Here is a 22,026-nt window from a genome sequence, read left to right as displayed (position 1 = left end):
CCCCCCCCCCCCCCCCGCTCTCTCTCCCCTCTTTCTGCACCTCTCTATGTCTCTCTCCCTCTCCACCCCCTCTCTCTCCATCTCTCCTTCTCGATCTCTCTTTCCACATCTTTCTCTCTCTCTCTCTCTCTCTCTCTCTCTCTCTCTCTCTCTCTCTCTCTCTCTCTCTCTCTCTCTCTCTCTCTCTCTCTCTCTCTCTCTCTTTCTCCCCCCTCTCTCGTTCTCCCTTTATCTCTCTCCACCTTTCTTTCTCCCTCTTTCTCTTTCTCCGCCCCATCTCTCTCTCTCTCTCTTTCCATATGCACTCTCTCTATTGCTCCCTCCACTGTGGAACTCTCTTCCTTCGAATGTACAAACGTGCCGTTCATTGAACGCATTCAAAACCTCCCTCAGGAAACACATACTGAGGTCTTCATAAGTTACGCTGCCGGTATTGTAGCTAGCTTTGTTAATTATAATTATTTTATTACTCTGAAATATTGACTGCTGCATGCCTACATAATGCTAAATCTACCTGTCTTGGTAGGCTCACTGTGTGCTTGTTGAATGGCACTTAGTTGTGTGTATATTATTATTAGTATTATATGTGTTCCTCCTTGTGCGTCTGCGTGTGAGTGCGCAAGTGTGATTGCGTAATTAATGTTCCATTCTGTAATTGCTTTATTGATGTTCCATTCATGTATTTTCTACTACTTTTCTCATTTATTATTACTGTATGTTTGATGTTTCCATGATTCTAGTCGGGCGCACGCGTGAATATGTGTTTGTGTGAATGTAAAGGGCACATTGTAAGATTAAGCCTATGGCCTAAAATGTCTACCCTTTATGTGAATAAAATGTTCTAAGTCTAAGTCTAAGTCTCTCTTTCTCCTCCCTCTCTATCCCCCTCTCTCTTTCCATCTGTACTCTCTCTAATTCCCCCCCCCCTTTTCTCTATATCTCTCTACCTCTTTTTCCGTCTGTGCACTCTCTCTTTTTCACCCCTTCTATCTCTCTTTTTTCCCACCCCTTCGCTCTCTCTCTTTGTGTCTGTCTCTCTTTCTCTCTCTCTCTCTGTCTCTCTCTCTCTCTCTGTCTGTCAATCTCTCTGTTTCTCTCTCTCTCTCTCTCTCTCTCTCTCTCTCTCTCTCTCTCTCTCTCTCTCTCTCTCTCTCTCTCTCTCTCTCTCTCTCTGCTCCAAGCAGTCCTGGCCCACTCACAGGATATTGCGGTCTCAGTATGCTGTCTTAACCCATCTCTACTTATGCTGCCTCAACCCATCTCTAATACTGCTGCCTTAACCCATCTCTAATACTGCTGTCTTAACCCATCTCTAATACTGCTGTCTTAACCCATCTCTAATACTGCTGTCTTAACCCATCTCTACTTATGCTGTGTTAACCCTTCTCTACTTATGCTGTCTTAACCCATCTCTAATACTGCTGTCTTAACCCATCTCTAATACTGCTGTCTTAACTTATCTCTACTTATGCTGTCTTAACCCATCTCTACTGATGCTGTCTTAACCCATCTCTAATACTGCTGTCTTAACCCATCTCTACTGATGCTGTCTTAACCCATCTCTAATACTGCTGTCTTAACCCATCTCTACTTATGCTGTCTTAACCCATCTCTACTTATGCTGTCTTAACCCTTCTCTACTTATGCTGTCTTAACCCATCTCTACTTATGCTGTCTTAACCCATCACGACTTATGCTGTCTTAACCCATCTCTAATACTGCTGTCTTAACCCATCTCTACTTATGCTGTCTTAACCCTTCTCTACTTATGCTGTCTTAACCCATCTCTACTTATGCTGTCTTAACCCATCTGTACTTATGCTGTCTTAACCCATATCTAATACTGCTGTCTTAACCCATCTCTACTTATGCTGTCTTAACCTATCTGTACTTATGCTGTCTACACCCATCTGCACTTATGCTGGCTGGCCTTACCCATCTCTGTCTATCAAGGCCAATTCAGGAGACACAGTATATATAAAGTGTACATGTTCAGCATTTGAATGTATCCAACACAGTGTTAGGCGGCTGTGACTTATGAAATAAATCAAGGTGCAATTGTTACCGGTTGCATAACTGTCTGCCTAGTTCTGCTCTACTTATGTTTAGCCCACATTTCACTGGCTCTGCCCTGCACATGAACTTACATTGCTGCACGGGGTCCCATGTGAAGAGTGTAAACTCAAAATGTTGCTGACGGAAGTCAGAACCCGAACAAGGGTTAGGCAAGAGAAAACATTTAATTTATATGACTGACTTTTTTTTGCGAACGTTTTGCTTTCTTAGTTTGAAATACAACACAGTTGTTGGACAAAGGGCAGTGGACTGTTGTTTTAAAAGAGGGACCTGTAAACCTCCGGATTCTGTTTGTGTCTGTGTTTACTGGTGTAAATTGCTACTGGTGTTTTTTTGGTCTATCACTGATGAAAAACCCTGTTATGGTGGAATATGAGATGAATATACACAGGATGCGGAAGGGTGGAGAGACAGACCGGCAGACAGACAGACAGACAGACAGAGAGAAATGGAGACAGACAGACTGAGAGAGATAAAGATAGTGGTGGAGAGAGAGGATGGTCATCTTTGGGAAGATTTACTGCACGTGTAATTGTACTATTATGCCACAGTGGTACCTACAATGAACTGCTAGTCAAACAGTCTTTGGTAAAGATAATACAGTGGAACCCCCCTTTTAAGACTCACTCCCAGTTACGACCTTGTTTTCTCAGACTGTCTGTTCAGAACCTGTGTAAATGCACGCCCATTGTAGGACCCCCTCCTTATTTCAGACCCGATTCTCTCAGATACCCCCCGCGGGTTAGGGGGAAGAATTTACCCGATGCTCCCCAGCATGTCGTAAGAGGCGACTAACGGATTCTGTTTCTCCTTTTACCCTTGTTAAGTGTTTCTTGTATCTAGAATATAGTCAATGTTTGTAAAGATTTTAGTCAAGCAGTATGTAAGAAATGTTAAGTCCTTTGTACTGGAAACTTGCATTCTCCCAGTAAGGTAATATATTGTACTACGTTGCAAGCCCCTGGAGCAAATTTTTGATTAGTGCTTTTGTGAACAAGAAACAATTGACAAGTGGCTCTATCCCCTCTCCCCCCCTTTCCCCGTCGCGATATATAACCTTCGTGGTTGAAAACGACGTTAAACACCAAATAAAGAAAGAAAGAATGATTCTCTCAGATGTGTGGAGGTCTTAAAAGGGGGGTCCCACTGTATGACCAAACCTGTTGACTGGCCGGCAAGAAAGGGCACAGGAGTAGGCAGGTGCAACTGCACATAACCTCTCTGTGTGTGATGGAGGGGGGGAGGGGTGTTAAGTGGGAGTCTGAGGGAAGGGGGATTTCATTAGCGAACCCCGTGATTAGATCAGACATGACGGCGAGGAGGGAGTTTACTTTAAGTTTCCTTTAAGGGTCTTGGGAGAAAGAAAAGCACGTTCCTCTGTCTGCTGCAGTGTGGGCAACAAGACATGACGATTATTGGGAAATACAGTGGAACCCCCCTTTTAAGACCTCCAAAAATCTGAGTAAACCAGGTCTTAACAAGGGGAGAGTCTTAAAATGGGGGTACATTTACACAGCTTTTGAACAGAACATCTGAAAAGGCATGATCCTACAAAGGACGAAGTCTTAAATTAAGGGGGGGGTGTTAAAAGGGGTTCTACTGTATAACTTATTCATCGTTACTGATCGTTGTTTCTATGATATAATTTGAAACAGATTTCCAGGCTCTCTTTTTCACAGCATGCTACATTGTAAAGTGATTTCATGTGTTTGATGTGCAACAACGTGCATTTTAATGATAGTGAGAACGTTTTTTAAGTTCATCACCACTCTGTGTGTGTGTGTGTGTGTGTGTGTGTGTGTGTGTGTGTGTGTGTGTGTGTGTGTGTGTGTGTGTGTGTGTGTGTGTGTGTGTGTGTGTGTGTGTGTGTGTGGCATTCTAAATAGAATTTTGTTTCATCTGTTCACAGGAGCACCAATTCGCGGAGAGTTGGAGCAAACAGAAGCTGCATCCTGTCTCAGCTGTGTGAGAAATTGGCTGTCACTCGTCATTTCACCTGGGAGGGTTCACCATCTCTAATTCAGTTGCAGTACGTCACACACAATTCATCTTCAACAGCTGCTTCCTTTGTGACACCGCTTCACCTTCTGCATCTTGCTGAATCTCGTTCTTTGAAGTGAAATTTCTGCAGCAAAGTGTCAAGTGTTTGCCGAGCAAATTCTATTGAAGCAGCGCTCAGGTTTCGAAGAAGCGTACCTGTGCTGTTACCGATTCTGTTTGTCTCACCACAACACTGGCGTTCACCAATAAGCAGGCGGACATTATGGGTTTATGTCGGCAATCCACCAAACGTAAACTGTTGTTGTGCGGCCTGGCGGTGACCGTGTTGTACTTCTTCTACATCTCGGCGCCGTGCGACCAAAAGTCGCAGTACATCATGGTCCCCAAGGAGAAAAACCACTTCATCTACGACAGCAAGAACCGCGCCATCCCCTACGGCGAGGACATGGAGATCATCTTCGTGGGCGGGATGCCTCGCAGCGGGACCACCCTCATGCGAGTCATGCTGGACGCTCACCCTGACGTGCGCTGCGGCGAGGAGACCAGAGTCATTCCCAGAATCCTCGGCCTCAGGACTCAGTGGGAGAAATCGGCCATGGAGAAGAAGCGACTGGAAGCGGCGGGAGTCACGGGGGAAGTTCTGGACTCTGCTGTGCGAGCGTTTATTCTGGAAGTGGTGGCCAAGCACGGAGAAGCAGCTCCCAGATTGTGCAACAAAGACCCCTTCACGCTCAAATCCGCCATCTACCTCTCCCACCAGTTCCCGCGATCTCGCTTCGTCTTCATGGTCCGTGACGGGCGTGCTGTCGTCCATTCCATCATCACGCGCAAGGTGACCATCTCGGGCTTCGACCTCAAGAGCTACCGGAACTGCTTGCAGAAGTGGAGCAGCGCTATGGAGAACATGTACTCGCAGTGTCTGAGGGTGGGGCCCAGCCGCTGCATGCCTGTGTACTATGAACAGCTGGCGCTCCACCCTAGAGAGTGGATGATGAAGATCGTCAAGTTCCTCGACCTCCCCTGGAACGAGACGGTGCTCCATCACGAAGACTTCATTGGGGATAAGATTTCACTCTCAAGGTAGGTTTATAGTTTTCAGTTTTGTCTTACAAGTCAAACCTCGGTGGTCAGAGTTTCAAACTTAGGCTTTTGAGAGTTCATACACGTACACGTCCTCCCTCCAGTTTCTAATCTAAGTTAAGTGGTGAACCATTTGCCTCCTGCACAAAAGTACAGAGGCGTTCTGTCTCCTTCGCCCTTCCCAGGAGATTTAACTCGACAATCTTTGGAAGCAAGGCTTGCTCTCATAGATCTGCTCAAGCAATGTCATCTCTTGGCACAAGAGGGGAAAGCAATTTTGCAGATTATTTCTATCCCATTACGGGATCTGCAGGTCTATGGATTACCTAGCGGGCAAAAGTGAGCAGGAAACACTCTTGAAAGACAAAGGTAAGGGGGGACCCCCACAAAATGCAGCCCACAAAAATGCTAATACTAGCCTTTTCATTTGTTGACCACATTACTTCATATTTGGTGTACATTAACCTCAGCGTATGCATGACCAGTCCACAAAGTGCCAAGTTGTAGGTGCTAGGTCAAATGGTCTGACTAGCGTGCTCTTTCAAGAGAAAAAAAAGAATTCGGGAGTCAACTCAACATTCGTTCATGTCATTGATGAATTTTGCGTGAGCAAGTTTGACTTTGTAACGATCGAAGGGGGTCATTTTGTCCAGTAATTTGAGTTCAGCAAATACTTTTTTTATAGTAGTTGTGCATGAACTTCTGTTTGTTCACGACCATTCCACAAGGTTTCCTGTCTGTAGGTAAAATGGTCCGACATTTACCTTAAATAGATCTATATAGACTACAAAATGTGTACCCCTCCGAAATTCTCTTTTTTTTCCCACTTTCCTTTCTTTCTTAAACTTTATTTGAAAGTAAATGCAACCATAAACCGATGAGTACTTTTCAAATACGCGTGTGTGAGTGTGTGACTGTGTGTGTGTGTGTGTGTGTGCGTGTGTGTGTGTGAGTGTGTGACTGTGTGTGTGTGTGTGTGTGTGTGCGTTCGTGTGTGTGTGCGTTCGTGCGTGCGTGTGTGCGTTCGTGCGTATGTGTGTGTGTGTGCGTATCTACGTGCGTGCGTGTATGTGACACAGAGAGAGACAAGAGGGAGAGAGAGAGAGCGAAGAGAGAGAGAGCGAAGAGAGAGAGAGAGAGAGAGAGAGAGAGAGAGAGAGAGAGAGAGAGAGAGGGATATAGGACAGAGGGAGAAAAAAAGAGAGAGAGAGGAGAGGTGCGGGATGTCAAGAGAACACCTTCATTTGCTGGAGGTAATCCTGGGCTGGCTCAAGCTATTGTTGTGCACACCGCGGCATGCGTGCGGCCTCAAATAAACCCTGAATGTCAAACACTCAGCACGTAACGTCCACTGCTCGCCTCTCTCACTCTCAGAACCCCCCCCCCCCCCCTTTCTTCCTGCCGTCTACCTTCATTTTTTTTGCCTCGCCCCCACCCCCCGCCCCATGATTCTGTTTCTGTCTGCTCTCTCTCTCTCTCTCTCTCTCTCTCTCTCTCTCTCTCTCTCTCTCTCTCTCTCTCTCTCTAGCTCCAAATCAATCCCGTAGGGCCCCTCTCATTGTTTTCTCTCTCTCTTTCTCTCTCTCTCTCTCTCTCTCTCTCTCTCTCTCTCTCTCTCTCTCTCTCTCTCTCTCTCTCTCTCTCTCTCTCTCTTAAAGAAGCAGCTTTTGTATAATAAATGTTCATTTATGTATAAAGTCGTCTATCAGGACGCCCCAACATATCTTGTACAACTCTTCAAATCATCTCCGTCATAATATTCAAACACTCGAAATAACCTTGCCTTGTCAAGGCCCCGCATCGATTTGTTTAAAACTAGTTTTTCTTATTCTGGTGCGTTCCTTTGGAATTCACTACCTGTAAATATAAAGTCATGTCTGTCATTATCTTCTTTTAAAAGACCTGCTCTAACGACTAAGTCGGTGTACAATTTGTGCGAGTGTGTGTGAGGATGCGTGAAAGAGAAAGTGTATAGTATGCTTCCATTAATAAGCACACTTTTGAATTTTGTGTGTGTGTTTTGTTATACTTTTCCCTACATGATTGTGTTTTATTTGATTTCTTTTTTTTTATTCTTCATACTTATTCTTCGTTTCATGTGTGTATTATAGTAGGGACTAGCTGTAAGAAAGGACCATATGGACCTAATGCTATCATCCCTCGGTAATAAAGTTTTCGAGTTCTCTCTCTCTCTCTCTCTCTCTCTCTCTCTCTCTCTCTCTCTCTCTCTCTCTCTCTCTCTCTCTCTCTCTCTCTCTCTCTCTCTCTCTCTCTCTCTCTCTCTCTCTCTCTCTCTCTCTCTGTCTACATACCCCCACTCACCTCCTCTTTTTCTTTTCTTCTTCTTCCTTGTTTCATTTTCAGCCAGCATTCCCCATTGTCCTCGTGTCTCTTCGCTTTAGAGGGACTCTGTCCACGGAAGATCAACCGACAACTGACACGTGCTGATTACACTTAAAGTTTTGTTGAGATTAAAACAGGTTCTTGTAACGTCAACTCTCATAACTGAAACGAAGGACGGTGCCAGATCAGTTGGCATTTCTCTCGCAGAACTCTGTAATCCGAGAGTCCTTTAGTTGTAGAACGTGTCGAACGGGCATAAAATTCAAACACGTCAAAATTGGGATTTAAAAAAAAAAAAGACGATGATAATACAGGACACTGTTATCGCTTCTAGTTATCAAAGACAGTGTCTGTCTCTGATACTGTAGATGTCTTTGATAGCTAGAAGCGATAATAGTGTCCTGTATTATTATCGTCTTTTTACATTTAGTCAAGTTTTGACTAAATGTTTTAACATAGAGGGGGAATCGAGACGAGGGTCGTGGTGTGTGTGTGTGTGTGTGTGTGTGTGTGTGTGTGTGTGTGTGTGTGTGTGTGTGTGTGTGTGTGTGTAGAGCGATTCAGAGTAAACTACTGGACCGATCTTTATGAAATTTTACATGAGTTCCTGGGAATGATATCCCCAGAGGTTTTTTTTTCATTTTTTCGATAAATGTCTTATGACGTCATATCCGGCTTTTTGTAAAAGTTGAGGCGGCATTTTTCAATCAAATTGATTGAAATTTTGGCCAAGCATTCTTCGACGAAGGCCGGACTTTGGTATTGCATTTCAGCTTGGAGGCTTAAAAATTAATTAATTACTTTGGTCATTAAAAATCTGAAAATTGTAATTAAAAAATTTTTTTTTTATAAAACGATCCAAAATTACATTTATCGTATTCTTCATCATTTTCTGATTCCACAAACATATAAGTATGTTATATTTGGATTAAAAACAAGCTCTGAAAATTAAAAATATTAAAATTATGATTAAAAATAAAATTTAATTTCCGAAATCGATTTAAAAACAATTTCATCTTAATCCTTGTCCGTTCCTGATTCCAAAAACATATATAGATATGATCTATTTGGATTAAAAACACGTTCAGAAAGTTAAAAAGAATAGAGATAAAAGCGTGCTATCCTCCTCAGCGCAACCGCTACCGCGCTTTTCTGGATTGTTACTGCCTTTGCCACGAGCGGTGGACAGGTCTTGCGGAAAAAATGCAATGCGTTCAGTTTCATTCTGTGAGTTCGAATGAGCTTGACTAAATGTTGTATTTTCGCCTTACGCGACTTGTTTTTAAATCCCAAAGACATAGACAGTATCAGAGACAGACACTGTGTCTTATGTCTGTTAGCTTAGCTGCACTCTGCAAGAATATGCTGGTACGAAGTATTGGTAGTACTGAAAGCAATACTAGTAAGTGGGTTTTTTGGAGGACAGTTCTGTTGCTTTAACTCGGGCCCTTTTTCAATTTGGTTGAGGGTGCTCCGTTCTTGTCCTGGCTGTTTACGCCAGCTTGCCACAGTGAAGTCATTTGTCCTCCGGGCTTTTTGGTGTGATTGTGTGAGTCTGTTGCGGCAAAGATGTTGAGTGCGATTCCCGTTGACACAGCCTAGAAACTAAAATTGTGTCACCACCCAACCCCCCCCCCCCCCCCCCCCCACCTTTACAACACACACACACCGCAGTTGCACTGTCTGCTTGAAGTTCATGCACAGGTTTACCGAGATTTCCACACGCACATTGTTATTTTTTGTCTGTCATTAATTGAAATGAAACATGTTGCTGAGAGAACTTGCAGACAAAATAAGACTTAATTAAAGTATTGATTGCTTTTGGGACTGGGCTTTACTTTATCCTTCTATTTTTGTATTCATACATATAGGCCTGTATTCGAAATGTGCAGAGATCTTTGTTGTTCTTATCTGTGCATTTGCGGCGGAGGGAGGGAGGAGGGGGTGGTGGTTATGCAGGGCAGGTGGCAGTTGCTTGGTTTTAATTGCATTAAGTTGCCCTTTTTTTGAATAAAATGTACAGTGGAACCCCCCTTTAAAGACCCCCCCCAATTTAAGACTTCCTCCTTTTTACATTTAGTCAAGTTTTGACTAAATGTTTTAACATAGAGGGGGAATCGAGACGAGGGTCGTGGTGTATAAAGTCTTATATCGCGCGCGTATCTCCAGACTCAGACTCAAGGCGCAGGGATCTTTTTATGTGTGTGTGTGTGTCTGCGCGCGTGTGTGTGTGTAGAGCGATTCAGAGTAAACTAACTGGACCGATCTTTATGAAATTTTACATGAGAGTTCCTGGGTATGATATCCCCAGACGTTTTTTTCATTTTTTTGATAAACGTCTTTGATGACGTCATATCCGGCTTTTTGTAAAAGTTGAGGCGGCACTGTCACACCCTAATTTTTCAATCAAATTGATTGAAATTTTGGCCAAGTAATATTCGACGAAGGCCGGACTTTGGTATTGCATTTCAGCTTGGAGGCTTAAAATTAATTAATGACTTTGGTCATTAAAAATCCGAAAATTGTAATTAAAATTATTTTTTTATAAAACGATTTAAATTTACGTTCATCTTATTCTTCATCATTTTCTGATTCCAAAAACATATATTATGTTATATTTGGATTAAAAACAAGCTCTGAAAATTAAACATATAAATTATTATTAAAATAAAATTTCCGAAATCGATTTAAAAACAAGTTTGTCTTATTCCTTGTCGGTTCCTGATTCCAAAAACATATAGATATGTTTGGATTAAAAACACGCTCAGAAAGTTAAAGCGAAGAGAGGTACAGAAAAGCATGCTATGCAGCACAGCGCAACCGCTACCGCGCTAAACAGGCTCGCCTTTAGTACGAGCGGCGGACTACGGTCATCGTGAAAAAATGCAGTGCGTTCAGTTTCATTCTGTGAGTTCCACAGCTTGACTAAATGTAGTAATTTCGCCTTACGCGACTTGTTAATTAGATCTTGTTTTCTCAGATTTTCTGTTCATAACCTCTTTAGGTGTACCCCCATTTCAAGACTCCCTCCTCTTCTGAACTGATTTTCCCCCCACATTTTTGACTCACATGCGAAGCAAAAGTGAGTCTATGTACTCACCCGAGTCGTCCGTCCGTCCGGACGTCCGTCCGTCCGGACATCCGTCCGTCCGTCCGGAAAACTTTAACGTTGGATATTTCTTGGACACTATTCAGTCTATCAGTACCAAATTTGGCAAGATGGTGTATGATGACAAGGCCCCAAAAAACATACATAGCATCTTGACCTTGCTTCAAGGTCAAGGTCGCAGGGGCCATAAATGTTGCCTAAAAAACAGCTATTTTTCACATTTTCCCCATTTTCTCTGAAGTTTTTGAGATTCAATACCTCACCTATATATGATATATAGGGCAAAGTAAGCCCCATCTTTTGATACCAGTTTGGTTTACCTTGCTTCAAGGTCAAGGTCACAGGAGCTCTTCAAAGTTGGATTGTATACATATTTTGAAGTGACCTTGACCCTGAACTATGGAAGATAACTGTTTCAAACTTAAAAATTATGTGGGGCACATGTTATGCTTTCATCATGAGACACATTTGGTCACATATGATCAAGGTCAAGGTCACTTTGACCCTTTTGAAATGTGACCAAAATAAGGTAGTGAACCACTAAAAGTGACCATATCTCATGGTAGAAAGAGCCAATAAGCACCATTGTACTTCCTATGTCTTGAATTAACAGCTTTGTGTTGCATGACCTTGGATGACCTTGACCTTGGGTCAAGGTCACATGTATTTTGGTAGGAAAAATGTGTAAAGCATGTGAGTCGTATGGGCTTTGCCCTTCTTGTTGGAGTTTTTCAAAGGGGGGGTTTCACTGTATTATTTTATGTCTCCACCTTTTCCTATTATCCTATTTCTTGTCCTTGCTTTTCTCTTTGTAGGCTGAATTAATGTAGTGTCTCCACTCAGGCTGTTACCTTGCTGTCCTCCCAACCTTTTGTCATCCCTCAGTGTCTAATGCTACCACTTCCTTTGCCTTCTGTCTTCTCTTCGCCTCTTGTCTCATCCTCTTTGTTTGCTCTCAACAAACCTGTATTTTTGTCTTCCTTTCACGGGGAACAAGATGCACTTGCCACCTGCTCCAAAGAAAGTAAAGGTCTTGGCTCAGGTGCAGAAATGATCATGCTGACTGTGTGATTTTCCTAACAATGTTGCAACTAGGGTAATTGTTGCACAAGGAACAAAGCAGTGACACTGACAGTCTTGCCTACACAGTACAATATTGAGTCTTTCGTTTTATTTTATAGTTTCTCAACCTTTTTGTTGTTTGTTTGATTTTTGTCAAATGTATGATACATTATTAACAATTTTGATAAGATACAAAAGTTTAATTTAAATTTTTTTTTAAACAAGAAAACGGGTGAGAACAACACAAAACACTCGTTACAGGCACAGTCTTTCCTGTGAAAAAAGTTCTGCTCACTGTCTCAGATCTTCCCAGATTTGTACACATGATCATGTATGGAATTAATGAGATAATCCCTTTACTTGGACACATACCAAAAATCAACATCCTAGCTGCTCTGTGTGCAGAATAAGAATTTTGTTTCTTAATGAAATGATTTCTTGAACAAAAACTAAGCCACTAGTGATTGGAATTGTTGTCGACGGGCGCAGTGGCGTGGTGGTAAGACGTCGGCCTCCTAATCGGGAGGTCGTGAGTTCGAATCCCGGTCACTGCCGCCTGGTGGGTCAAAAGTGGAGATTTGTCCGATCTCCCAGGTCAACTTATGTGCAGACCTGCCTAGTGACTTAACCTCCTTCGTGTGTACACGCAAGCACACAAGTGCGCACGGAAAAGATCCTGTAATCCATGTCAGAGTTCGGTGGGTTATAGAAACACAAAAATTATACCCAGCATGCCTCCCCCGAAATCGGCGTATGCTGCCTGAATGGCGGGGTAAAACCGGTCATACACGTAAAAATCCACTCGTGCTAAAAACATGAGTGAACGTGGGAGTCAAAGCCCATGAACAAAGAAGAAGATTGGAATTGTTTACACAAGAAAGACTCATGTGCCTTTAAGAACAATGTTCCTGACACTAATGATGATGTATATATATTATGCTCCCCTGTGCAGGTCGCCAGGTGGCAGTTGCTTTGTTTAAATTTTATTTGGTGGCTCTTTGTCTCAATTAAATTTATCATTTTATGGATCTATAAAGCAGCTGTCATTGGCAATTAAATAGAAACATTTGTTAATGACCAATACTCCCAACACTAACGATGCTTTCTTGCCCACAGGACGGAGAAGTCGGCTGACCAGGTGATCAAGCCAGTCAACAACAATAGAAACATTTGTTATAACTTATTTATAGACTTATGATTCCAACACTAATAATGCCCACAGGACGGAGAAGTCGACGGACCAGGTGGTTAGGCAAAAAAAATAAAAAATAGTCTGTTTACGGTATCCCGACCGACCCTATTTTTTCGCGCAACCCTAGACTTTTTTTCTGGCATTTGGGGGAAGAAAAAATAAATAAATAAAAAGTCTTTGTTTTTTGGCAAAATAACTTAAAAATATGGTTTTGGGAAGAAAAAAATAATAATAAAAAAATTAAAACAATCCCGACCTACCGACCCTATTTTTTTGGCCTATGTTACCGTAAACGGACTATTTTTGTTGTTGTGCCTTAAACCGGTCAATGACAATTTGTTAACGCCAATGCTATCTTGCCCACAGGACGGAGAAAGTCGACGGACCAGGTGATTTAAACCGGTCAGTGCCAATTAAATGGAAACATTTGTTAATGACCAATACTTAAACTTTCTTGCCGGCAGGACGGAGAAGTCAACGGACCAGGTGATCAAGCCGGTCAACGTGGAGGCACTGTCCAAGTGGGTGGGGAACATCCCGGACGACGTGGTCAAGGACATGCACACCATTGCCCCCATGCTGATGACGCTGGGATATGACCCCCACGCCAACCCGCCCAACTACGGCAAACCTGACGCACAGGTGGCCGACAACACCCTCCACATCAAGGCCAACGCTGACTTCTGGAAGCAGAAAGAGAAAGACATCTTTGACCACCTGGGCGGCCGGCCGGACTTCCCGGAGTTGATGCGGAAAGAAAGACAGGGAATGGAGAAGCGGCCGGCGGTCGTCCGGACCGAACAAGACGCTGTGAAAGAGTCGGCAAGAGACGCTGATTATGCCAACCAGACGCTGAACGTCAGGAGATGATTGGTTGTGAGAGTAGGTGTGGACGTGCGGTGACTTCTATCCAGTGGTTCTCCTATCACCTTGCTCCCTCTTCCAGACTTTCGCGACCAGTCGGAACTTACAAGCCCCAGTGTCTTATACTGTGTGTGTGTGTGTGTGTGTGTGTGTGTGTGTGTGTGTGTGTGTGTGTGTGTGTGTGTGTGTGTGTGTGTGTGTGTGTGTGTGTGTGTGTGTCAGAGAGACAGAGAGACTGGTTGATAGTACATTGTATACAGATGCACATTAGTAGCACAGAAGAAGTGTTCCACATCATCTTAAAGCTGAAGTGTATCGATAAAATTAATTAGCTGGCTTTTTAACGAAAGAGGGAACACAATGCAGCTTTGATCGATCTTTGACCACCCTAGATACTGTTCCCAGATGTGGGTGTGTGTCCACCAACTTTCCTTCCCAAGTCTCCAACGCGTGCCCCTTTGGAAAGCCTAATATGTTCAGCAAGGTATCAGCGTAGCTGCCAACCCTCTTGAATTTTCTGGGAATCTCCTGAATTTTACAACCTCTCCCTGCTCATATTCAAGACTATACAGTCCCCCAGGACCCCCTGGCTCCTGGATTTTGACTTCAAAAGGTTGGCAGCTATGTATCAGTCTAACTTCAGAAACTGTGCTGTACAGTGCACAAGGAATTTTTCACATGGCTTGCTTTCAACAGAAATGATATGTTCAAGGTTTGTAGTCAGACTGAATACTTGCTCGGCCTTTTTGTAGGACTCCCAGTGGGAGACTTGGATAGGCAGACCTGGGAACCCAAACGATTTTGCCATATTTTGTACACATGGTTGTCTAGAATACGATAAGTACAGTCAGTGGAAACAAAATACGACGAGAAAAGTTCTTAGACTATTTTTCTTCACAAGAGCAACCCTGACGTGGAACACTGCAAAAGGGATATGATGACATTCAGTTAAAGTGTATGCACCTGAGAGAATGACTGACACTGACAGTATGCATGACTGAGTTCTAACAAGTGGAACAAAGGAAACATTCTATTTTTCAATTTCTTCAACGTTGTGATTGTCTTTACAAGGAAAGGAGTGATGATTTTGTCAGTATTCTACCCTGAAAGGACATGTGGGACGATGAAATAAATAACTATTGTACATGCCCACACATATGAGGTTATCCTACCTAGTGCAATGGTGTGTGTGTGTGTGTATGAATTAATTTTGAATTGAGCATTGTTTTTGGTATGCCCATAAGATTTTTGTTCGTTGAATGTGGGTGTCTTTTTGTTCTTCTTTTTTCTTTTCTAATTTTTTTTTTGGGGGGGAGGGGGGGGGGGTGGTGTTTGCGTGTCTGTGTTCGTCTTTCTTTTACCAGATCAATCTGCAGAACTTACAAAATTGTCAGAGTCTTTTTTTTCGCATTTTTTTTATTTCTTTTTTATTTTAGCCATGAAAGATAAAAGAAGTGGTTATAATTCTTATATCAAACTCAAAGGAAATGTACTTCAAGGGAAGCATACAAATACAGGCCAACAAAGAGGCCCTATTTTGTTTCAATGCTAACCAACTAAAGTGGTACCTGTGATGAAAGGACACCTTTGGTACAGGCCAATGCTGAATAGTGTCCCTGTGTTGCAGGTGTCCATCTGTCATTAAAGGGTATGTTGGTGAAGTTAATAGACACAGGGACACAAGAAGGCGTCCTTTTAACAGACCTGTTTACCCTTACTCCTCCGAAATCGGCGTATGGCTGCCTAAATGGCGGGGTAAAAAACGGTCATACACGTAAAATTCCACTCGTGCAAAAAACACGAGTGTACGTGGGAGTTTCAGCCCACAAACGAAGAAAAAGAAGTTTACCCTTACTATTTTGGAGTAATGTATTACTATTTTTTAGGCTTTTTGGGGGAAAAATACTCCTTTCGAGTCCAGACTACGATTTTCAAATGTGCTTCAAATTAGGTTTGTGTTGCTAATGTTTGCGTTTGTAACCACTGGGTTACTATTTTGGTCATCAGATTACTCTTTTATTTACTTGACCATTACTCTTGTCAAGTGTTGGGGGTAAACAGGTCTGCTTTTATGTTTGTTTTTGTTTTTTAGGGAGGTAACACTAACACTGCAGAGAACTGCGTAGTTAATGTCACCATACCATACGATACAAACAAACAGTTGTGTTTACTGTTATGTCGATACGAGCAGAAATTAATGTATTTGAGGTAAAGGCCTCAACTGATCTCTGGTGATCGACATGACAGTAAACACAGGAAAGATGATGAAGACTTATTACAGAGGAAAATAATCGTTGTGTGTGGATGGGCTTGTAAAACAATTCTTACTGTTACGATTACACTAGGCTGCTGTGGACCACTAAACACTCAGAGGGTTTGTTTCGCAATTGTGCTTTAAAGCTTTCATGTAAACATTTGGTTTTGTTGATTTGGAGGGGACCATTATTCTGTGTTTTATGTTTCATATTGAAATGTAAATTATAATGAGCATGTAATGTTTATGCAGGGCGTGTAAGGTTGTAAGGTTGTCTTGGGATTGTATAGTGTGTAAGGTTGTCTTGGGATTGTTTCAACAGGTTGTTTGAATTTGTTCACACAGAGTCGATAATTATGTGGGCGAATGGTTTAAGGTTACAAGTTTGCTTTGCGCTTTAATCAGATGTATGTAATGTATCAGAGTACATCTTTCACTGTAAATTAGAAACTGTTTAGCAGCTAAATGTGAAACAAACTGCCACGGCTCTAACTGGGTTGATACATTTTGGGTTTGATTGCATGTGCAGGAGTTATATTATCACTGCAAGTTCACATTACATTTTGCTTTAATCTTTTGAGCAAAAGCTTTCACTTTTGTGTTGCCAATGACAATATTTTAAGTTAAACTGATGATAATCAATGTATGTTGCCTAATTGTGTATAATCGTTCCTTTCCCTGAAAAAGAATTCCTTTAAGAATGAGTGTTGACCAGTATGAGATTTGGGATGCAGTTTGAGTGCTGACACTAAAATAAATGACAGTTTTAGTTCCATTTGACATTAAAATACAATGACAAGAATGACCGTAAAAGTTTGTAAGTGCAGTGGTGTTCTCAGGATTAGGTATTTGGTCAATGACGCAAACTTGTTTTGATTTGATGATTTGTCATTGTATGAACCCTAGCCTGTTGACTGTCCGATTGTTTTGACCTGTAGGAGGTTGTCTGACAGAACAAGTTTTTAGAAGACAAGACATTTGTACCTATGTTGTGCATAGTTTCAATTCAAGTCCAACTGTCCTATTGTCCTCTGAGTCTTGGAACAACACTATAAGTGTCATATATATATATATGATGAAGAGTACTACTATACTATGGCCGTTTTTACTTTACAACTCGTATTACAATTCTACTTACAACCACAGTTCATGGTTTGATTGGACATAAAAGAGGTTATTTTTGTGACTGATACAACTGTATTAACTCATTAAGTGCTAAGTAACCCCCCGCGGGTTAGGGGGAGTCCCATATTGGTTGGGGCGAGAAAGAATTTACCCGATGCTAACCAGCATGTCGTAAGAGGCGCGCGACTAACAGGTTCTGTTTCTCCTTTTACCCTTGTTAAGTGTTTCTTGTATAGAATACAGTCAATGTTTGTACAGATTTTAGTCAAGCAGTATGTAAGAGATGTTACGTCCTTTGTACTGGAGACTTGCATTCTCCCAGTAAGGTCATATATTGTACTACGTTGCGGGCCCCTGGAGCGATTTTTTGATTAGTGCTTTTGTGAACAAGAAACAATTAACAAGTGGCTCTATCCCATCTACCCCCTTTCCCCTATCCCATCTCCCCCCTTCCCCCGTCGCGATATAACCTTGAATGGTTGAAAACGACGTTAAACACCAAATAAAGAAAGAAAGAATTAAGTGCTAAGTGAAGAATATGTGTGACATTGTACATCATACTGGCGCTGCTCTCAATCTGATGACTTACCAGCAAATTGCAATCTTCATGGTCTTCTTGTGTTTTCAAGCCCTTAATTAGCTCATTTTGGAAAGTTTTTGAAATAATTGGTAGGATAGTTATTACTTCACTCAATTCTGGGGTCCTGATTTGGCCTATATGGTCCGCTGGACCCAAACAGCAACAATTATCATATCATATATCATATCACTCAATTCTACTTCTGTCTGCTACACACTTTTATCGTTGGTTTCCTTGCTAGGTCAAAGAATACAAATAATGTGACCTTATAAGACTAAAAAAGAAGAAGAAAAAGGAAAACCTGAGGTCTTACTTGGGAGGGAGTCTTGAAACTGGAGGTACTACATTAGCAGATAAGCCGAAAGGGAGTGCCCTTAACTGATAAATCTCTTCTGCCCACTTTTTTTTCTGACAGAGACGCATCTGTGAACATGTCTACCTCCGGAGGTGGGAGAACAATAGGGACTCCCAGAAACAAGTTTGTTTGTAACCACTGTTGTGTGGCCTGCCGAATCCAGCTGTGTATCTGAACAGAGACATCCCAGCCTTGATAAGCCGAGTTCCATTCTGAGTTGAGTGCTGCCTGAAATGGCCTCTTGCAAACTCTCCCCAGAGGAATGAGTGTGGCCATAGATTCCATCTGTCCCAGAGCCGAAGCCAAGACCCTGACATTGGCTTGCTTCTGTAATCTGAGAGACCTGAGCAGGTCTTGAAGCTTGTTGACTCTTCTCAGAGAAGGGCGTACTGACCAAGCCACCGTATCGAACGTCATCCCAAGGTATGTAAAGTTCTGGGACAGTATTGGCTCCGATTTGCTCTGGTTGACCTGAAAACCGAGGTCGTTTGCCTGATGCAGCACCACCTGCGTGTGAAGGCTGCAGGTCTGCTGATCCTGATGGAGGACAAGCCAATCGTCCAAGTATGCACGAAGACGAATGCCTTTTTGTCTGACCAGAGAACAAAGTTGCCGAGTCACCTGTGTGAAAACCCAAGGGGCTAGAGATAAGCCGAAAGGGAGTGCCCTGAACTGATAAATCTCTTCTGCCCACCGAAATCTGAGCCACTTCCGATCTGATGGATGCATGAGAATGTGGAAGTTACAAACAGGACATCTGAAAAAGAAATAATTTGGTGAATTTGCAAAATTGATTAAAAAAAAAGTCCTGTCCACTGTGCTCAGAAAGCAACGGGGATTTCAATTTTGGGTATGTTTTCAAGTGGAAGGATGCTCTGCAACCTCAGCTCATATAAAAGCATGGGTTGGTTTGCACTGGGAGGAAAGTACTTTTCAACAAATGCACATGCATCTTTGATGACAAATGTAATAACTGCTATGGCAGGAAGTTAGCATCATATTTTTTCACCTTATGCATTTTGAGATACAATCTGAATGTCTTTGAAGCCTATAGTGTAGTTGAAGCAGCAAAATAATAAATAAGGGATTCCCCCCCACCCCTCCCCCCCCCCCCCACCTCAGTTAAAATTTATTCAGAGCTCAGCAGTATTATGTGTTCTTATACAAAATGAATTTAAAAAGAAAGGCATGGTTACCAAGGTGCATTAACAATCATGTTGCCATGACATTGTGTACCAGTTTCTACATCTTTCAGGGAAATGAATTTGACAGTGCTATAGGTCTTGTTCATGGCACATTTGAGTGACTAATATTTTGGCTGTGGCTTTTTCAGTGAAACTAATCACACTGTACAATCAGTAGCTCCAGTAACTATGATCAGAACCCCCGGTTGATTGGGTTGATTATATGTTCACATGATTAGGTTGGACAATCGTAATCAACAAATCATTGCTAGTTATCTCAGCATGATGACAATTTTTGGTCTGTGAAGGGACCTCCAGAAGAAACGAATAGAGAAAGCTTTTTTTTTAACTTTTTTTTTATAGTTATGCTTAGGAAATGTTTAGTTTGTGTGTTACTAATTTCTTTTCACTTAGTGTTATTATCAACCTTGGACACAATCTGAATGTCTTTGAAGCCTATAGTTTTGTTGAAGCAGCAAAATAACCAATGAGGCCCCCCCCCCCCCCCTCAGATTAACTTTGTTCAGAGCTCAGCGGTTGTGCAATTGTTTCAGCTCAAAAGGTTTTCATGTTACAATTGACTGTCTAAAATTAAAAAAGCTGTTTTGTGAAAATTTGTTTAGTGTGCATTCTGATCGGTAATGTTTTGTTTCATAGTTCACCATCACTACTGGGTTGTGTGTGTGTGTGTCACTGGATGTGAGTGTCTGGATATTTTGGACCATTAATTTATGCTTGATTTAATTTCTTTTTTAAAGTTTATAGTTATGATCTTAGTTCTTGAGAATCTCATATGCTTTTATTGACATTTATCATGAAAGGGTGTTGCTGGTGTAAACAAAATTCATATTGTTGCTCTTACAGGGTTTCAAATGAAACTTCAATTATCACTTGCTATTTTCTGTGTATGGTACCTTTCAGATAATGATACAGGGGGTCTGTTGATAAGGGATTTGAATCTTCACAGTATCTTATACAGTGGAACCTCCCTTTTAAGACCCCTCAATTTCTGACTTCTCCCTTTTTAAGACCCTTCAATTTCTGACTTCTCCCTTTTAAGACCCCTCAATTTCTGACTTCTCCCTTTTAAGACCCCTCAATTTCTGACTTCTCCCTTTTAAGACCCCTCAATTTCTGACTTCTCCCTTTTAAGACCCCTCAATTTCTGACTTCTCCCTTTTTAAGACCCCTTAATTTCTGACTTCTTCCTTTTTAAGACCTTGTATTTTGTCAAATTTTCTGTTCAAATATGTTAATTTACCCGGATTTAAGAACTGATTTTTTCAGATTTTCTTTAGGTCTTTAAAGGTCTTAAAAGGTGGGTTCCATTGTATGATCTTTGTTTGAATGCCTGTGTACTTTGTATGTTGTGAAAAGAAGCATCTTGAACATCACACGTGATTTTCAAGGTCACCTTTGAAAAACACATGTTATTATTTGACAAAGAGAGGGAAATATATATACTTGAGAGTAATTTTAAACATTGTTATTTTCTTTGACGTTTTACGCTGGAGAGGAATCTAAGTGGGGGGAGCATACAATAGAAAAGCTTAGTGGAGGGTTTGGATTTAATTTATTTGACGTTTTCAATTAGGGTGGTATGCAGAGGGTAAGAGGGTGTGCAGACAGGATAAGGGGAGAGTACTAGGTAACAGAAAAGTTCAAAGCAAGTTAGAAATCGAAGTTTGTTTTATTTGTACCAAAATGTAACAGCGAGGAAGTGTAAGCTAGGAAACAGGAAATTTCAGTGAAGATGACAATTTGTAGCTGTGTTATTTTTGATTTTTTTTTCTATTCGTGGAAAAGGTGAAAATGGAAACGCAATAATAAGGATGAATCGTGAGAGAATGAAGAGATATGAAAAAAGTGAGAAGTACAACTTTATTCTCCTTGAAGTTATTCTTTGGGAAACACTTATGTTGATTAATTAAATTCTTCGCAATTTGTTAATAAACGTTGCATGATAAACCCCTGTCTTAAACCCGCTTCAGGCAATATGACATGTTGGTTGAGTAATTTTAAATTTTTTGGAAAATTATATGTTACGACTCGTCCCCCACCACCCCCCCCCCCCAAATCTCATTTAGTCTCCCCGCTCCCAACACAGTATCCTGGTGCATGTCCCACTGTAACATTCTGTCAGTCAAAGAGACAGCTTAAAGGTTAAAAAAAAAAAGCCCTTAAATCTCTTCCAAAGTTATGACATAAGATTCTGCACTGCAAATAATGCTACTGCGTAGGACGAATGTTCACTTTGCAAAAACCAGTGGTTCGTAAAAAAGGCAAAGAAAAGGCACTCTTTTTGATGTCAGACATATTTAGTTTATGCAGACGTTCGGAGTTTTGAGTGCAATTACTTGTTATATGTATAAAAAATATATATATATATATATAAAAAAAGAACGTCTGAACTCTCATGCGTTTTTGAGGTCAATTTCCTGGAGTGGAGTCAGTGTTTAATTGGGCGACAACACAACTGAAAACTGTTCTTTGAAACGCCTCTCTATACACATGCCCATATTCGTGCAGTTAATAACCTCTTCAACCCTTTTTTTCAACAAAAGCTATCCTACTTTGACCCTTCATCAAAAGTTAATGAGATGGAATTGGTGGAGATGAAGATGTTGTGGGATTGTGTGTGCAGGCTTCTGTGGGTGGAGATCAAAAGCCAACTTGTGGAATGACAATGCGAAGTGTGTGAAAGTGGGCTGTCTTTGTTGTACATAATGATTAGGAGAAAGGCTTTCGCTTGTCTGTCTTCTATTCAAGCCGAAGGGGGTTGGGGGGGGGGGGGGGGGGGA

The 22,026-nt window shown here is 41.7% G+C and overlaps 2 protein-coding genes across 2 annotated transcripts in view; one reads left to right on the top strand and one right to left on the bottom strand.

The window, feature by feature from the left end:
- Window positions 1-14,942, top strand: part of LOC138975190 (protein-tyrosine sulfotransferase 1-like) — a 22,062-nt gene extending 7,120 nt beyond the window's left edge. The window contains exons 2-3 of the mRNA XM_070347849.1: window positions 3,986-5,157; window positions 13,328-14,942. Coding sequence (XP_070203950.1) covers window positions 4,340-5,157; window positions 13,328-13,733 — 1,224 coding nt within the window. The 5' untranslated portion in view covers window positions 3,986-4,339 and the 3' untranslated portion in view covers window positions 13,734-14,942. The remainder of the gene's footprint in view (window positions 1-3,985; window positions 5,158-13,327) is intronic.
- The window catches only part of LOC138977031 (mucin-2-like), a gene marked incomplete at its 3' end in the record, with an annotated part of 283,354 nt that overhangs the window by 15,866 nt on the left and 245,462 nt on the right, over window positions 1-22,026 (bottom strand). The gene's annotated exons all lie outside the window — the stretch shown is intronic.

Source organism: Littorina saxatilis, linkage group LG9 (genome assembly GCF_037325665.1).
Source record: "Littorina saxatilis isolate snail1 linkage group LG9, US_GU_Lsax_2.0, whole genome shotgun sequence".
Taxonomy (NCBI): Eukaryota; Metazoa; Mollusca; class Gastropoda; order Littorinimorpha; family Littorinidae; genus Littorina; species Littorina saxatilis.
The sequence above is the reverse complement of the archived record's forward strand: the minus strand, read 5'-3'. Positions and strand labels throughout refer to the sequence as shown.